This window comes from Salvelinus sp. IW2-2015, linkage group LG6.1 (assembly GCF_002910315.2).
Source record: "Salvelinus sp. IW2-2015 linkage group LG6.1, ASM291031v2, whole genome shotgun sequence".
NCBI lineage: Eukaryota > Metazoa > Chordata > Actinopteri > Salmoniformes > Salmonidae > Salvelinus > Salvelinus sp. IW2-2015.
In genome coordinates this window covers 7,341,011-7,344,474 of record NC_036845.1, presented here as the reverse complement: position 1 = coordinate 7,344,474, position 3,464 = coordinate 7,341,011, and the positions used below count along the sequence as shown (strand labels likewise).

The following is a 3,464-nucleotide window of genomic DNA, read 5'->3' as shown; positions in this document are numbered from 1 at the left end:
ACAAAGCACTTTCTTCTGAAACTCGTCAATCCATTCCTGTTCTGAAAAATTAAGGCTATTCATGCGAGAAATTTTCAAGAAACTGAAGATCTGACAGCGCTGTGTACTGCTCCCTTCACAGAACAGCGCAAACTGGCTCTAACCAGAATAGAAAGAGGAGTGGGAGGCCCGTGCACAACTGAGCAAGAGAAACAAGTACATTAGAGTGTCTAGTTTGAGAAACAGACACCTCACAAGTCCTCAACTGGCAGCTTCATTAAATAGTACCCGCAAAACAGCAGTCTCGGCTGACATGACAGTACCTGTCACGACTTCCACCGAAGGTGGCTCCTCTCCCTGTTCGGGCGGTGCTCGGCGGTCGTCGTTGCCGGCCTACTAGCTGCCACCGATCCATTTTTCCTTTTCGTTTGTTTTTGTCTGTATTGTTTACACCTGTGTCTTATTAGTTGATTTCGGTGGGTATATTTACCTCCGCTGCCTGCTAGTCTTTGTGCGGGATTGTTTTTCTGTGGTTACGTTGTTTGGGGTGCGTGTCTGCACCATGGGGTTTTCTTTTCTCACGCAGTTGTGCCGTTTGCTATGAGTTTAGGAGTAGAGGTTTCTTCCTCCGTGTGTAGCGTTTATTTCCCTGTGTGTGTGGCAACCTCGTTGTTTCAGTCCCATGTTGTTGTTGAGTTTGGGACTGGCTCATAAAACTATTTTGCCACTGGGACTTCCTGATTCCTGCACTCCCTCCTTTAGGAGGCACGTAACAGTACCTTTGTGAGGCACCACGCTAAGGTGTTCATGATGCGGTCAGGTACTCCCTCTGATCTTGCTGATGAGCAGGGTGCCCATACCCGACCCGTGCCTCCACCCAGGGAGTGGGTGAGCTGGGAATCCCTGCAGGCAGTCACAGTTTTCTGCTCCTTCCTCACTACACCAGGACAGAGTCCACCAGCTCTGCTCCCTCTGTGTAGTGGCCCTTTGCCCAGTTGTTACCAGCACCGGCTCTGGCCTGAAGGAAGGGGAGAAGGGAGTAATAAGAACAGAGAAGACAATTAACTTATATTGTATATGAAACAAATCTAGTAATGAGTAATCAATAGCCCCCCCCCCCCCCCCCCCCCCACCAATAAATTATTACATTCTACTGGGTTCTCTTGGGTGCCTAGTTCTAACATATATTTTTCACATTTTCTGTTATATCCATCCCCATCCATTGCCTACAAACAGGTTGTATGTCCACCTACCAAACACAAAGTTGTCTGGCCTGAAGATCTGTCCAAAGGGTCCAGACCTCACAGAGTCCATGGTGCCAGGCTCAAGGTCCACGAGGACGGCCCTGGGTACATATTTACCACCTCCATGAGAGACAGAGACAGAGGGGAGGAGGGAAAAGACATCAGGTGAATACTGTAGGAAACCATTACTAAAACAACTCTCCACCAGCATAGCCATATAGACTGGGTTAAATATGCTACATATTAAAATGTGGCAGGATCATGGCAATAGATTTAGGGGTGTGGTACCTGTTGCCTCGTTGTAGTACACACTGATTCTGTCCAACTGCAGGTCGCCATCTCCATGGTAGGTGCCTGTGGGGTCGATCCCGTGCTCATCGCTGATCACCTCCCAGAACTATAGACACAAAATTGATGACAGCACATCAGTTTCCTAGGTTCATATGCCACACGTTTTATAGAGAGGAATAAATGGCAAACAAAGACTGAAGCATGAGCCGAAATGTCTGAAATCACTGTCTCTCTTGTTGTGGAGTATGATGAAAACAACAGCAAATTCTTGGCTCACTAAACCAAATGTAACCCGTGCTTGGGATAAAATAAGTGCAAGAGGTATCTTTTTCCAAGACGGTCCATTAGATTATGTTCACCTAAATTCAAAAATTACATAATGCTATAGAGACCTCTGATTATTCATTGTTAATCATACTTATTTTTTATGATTTCTCCATGACTTTTAACCAAATGTTCATGACTATTATTATAGCCTACATGAAGAAGTAAGCATTATTGACACTGGAAGGCTGTCTAATCCCATGTAGGGCTACCATCTCCTGCTGTTGTGCCCTTGATCAAGGCTCTTAACCCCCCACAAAGTAGAACTGCACTGTTTGTTACATGTCAACATGTGTTCAACCCTCCATCTGGGGACCTCCTGGGTGTGAAGGCTTGGCTTTTGATCCAGCCCTGAAACACCCAAGTCTGCCTATCAAGGTCCTYATGAGCAGCTGATGTTTAGGCTACACTGTGGTTAGACCAGGGCTTGAATAAAAGCCTGCAGTAACTGAATGATGGATGGCAAGCTTGATATAAAATATTTCAACATTACAACCATATACTTTTGTCTTTATTAAATTATTATGTTGGTTCCACTTTTCTGGGCTCTGTTATTTACTTAACAAATAAGGAATACTCAAAATGTGCACTTATAAATCCTAACAATTTGAATCAAAATACAGCTGTAGACAGAAGTCAAAGATCAAACATTAAACATACAACGGATGTCTCTCCTGAGTTCTGCAAAATAGGAAAAGTCCAAGTTGCTTTTAATATGCTTGCAGTCAACCCCTAGTGATGTAACTGCCTACGTCAATACCTTCTACTCATGAGACCAAGCCCATGCATATACAGTTTTACAAACTTGCAGGAGAGACACTAGTTCCAGTGTTTTTTAAGGGCTCAGCAGTAATTTTCCACTCCCCAAGTTGCTTTATAGTGGTATGTCTGACTAGTCTCTTATCTCTTTCACTCCCCTGCAGGGTTCTGTGTTTATGAATCTCTTTAAGCCTTGAGTCGCTTTCTCACAGACACCCTGTTTTGACTGCAATAACTCACACATCTCTCAGACCGTTTCTTTATGAGGCAGAGACTAGAAAAGAACTGTGGAACAATAATAAACCTTATAATGCAGATATATATATTGTTAATCTGTAGTCTAGGACATTATAAATGTAGTGGGGGAGGGGTCTTACAGCCCTTCCCTTCTATTAATACAACATAAGCAAAATCAATTATTATAATACATCAAACATTTGGTGCAGCCCCTATCATGACCCCATCAATTCCCTCATTCAATAAATCAGGGATCAAATGGATAAGGTAGGCTACTTGAAAGCAAGGTATCTAACTAGACATGTTAATACACTGCTCAAAAAAATAAAGGGAACACTTAAACAACACAATGTAACTCCAAGTCAATCACACTTCTGTGAAATCAAACTGTCCACTTAGGAAGTAACACTGATTGACAATACATTTCACATGCTGTTGTGCAAATGGAATAGACAAAAGGTGGAAAATATAGGCAATTAGCAAGACACCCCTAATAAAGGAGTGGTTGTGCAGGTGGTGACCACAGACCACTTCTCAGTTCCTATGCTTCCTGGCTGATGTTTTGGTCACTTTTGAATGCTGGCGGTGCTTTCACTCTAGTGGTAGCATGAGACGGAGTCTACAACCCAC

The 3,464-nt window shown here is 43.5% G+C and overlaps 1 protein-coding gene across 4 annotated transcripts in view; it reads right to left on the bottom strand.

Moving 5' to 3' along the window:
- LOC111964961 (tubulin beta chain) overlaps positions 1-3,464 on the bottom strand; it is a 21,706-nt gene that overhangs the window by 7,544 nt on the left and 10,698 nt on the right. The window contains exons 2-4 of one of the 4 annotated variants that reach the window (XM_070443931.1): positions 1,512-1,620; positions 1,229-1,343; positions 882-992 (exon numbers count right to left, since the gene is read on the bottom strand). The exons of 1 other annotated variant lie outside the window; for it this stretch is intronic. In XM_070443931.1, coding sequence (XP_070300032.1) covers positions 917-992; positions 1,229-1,343; positions 1,512-1,620 — 300 coding nt within the window. In that variant the 3' untranslated portion in view covers positions 882-916. Of the gene's footprint in view, positions 1-881; positions 993-1,228; positions 1,344-1,511; positions 1,621-3,464 lie in introns of those variants that run through there. 2 more of the 4 variants (XM_023988858.3, XM_070443932.1) reach the window with 2 other exon arrangements.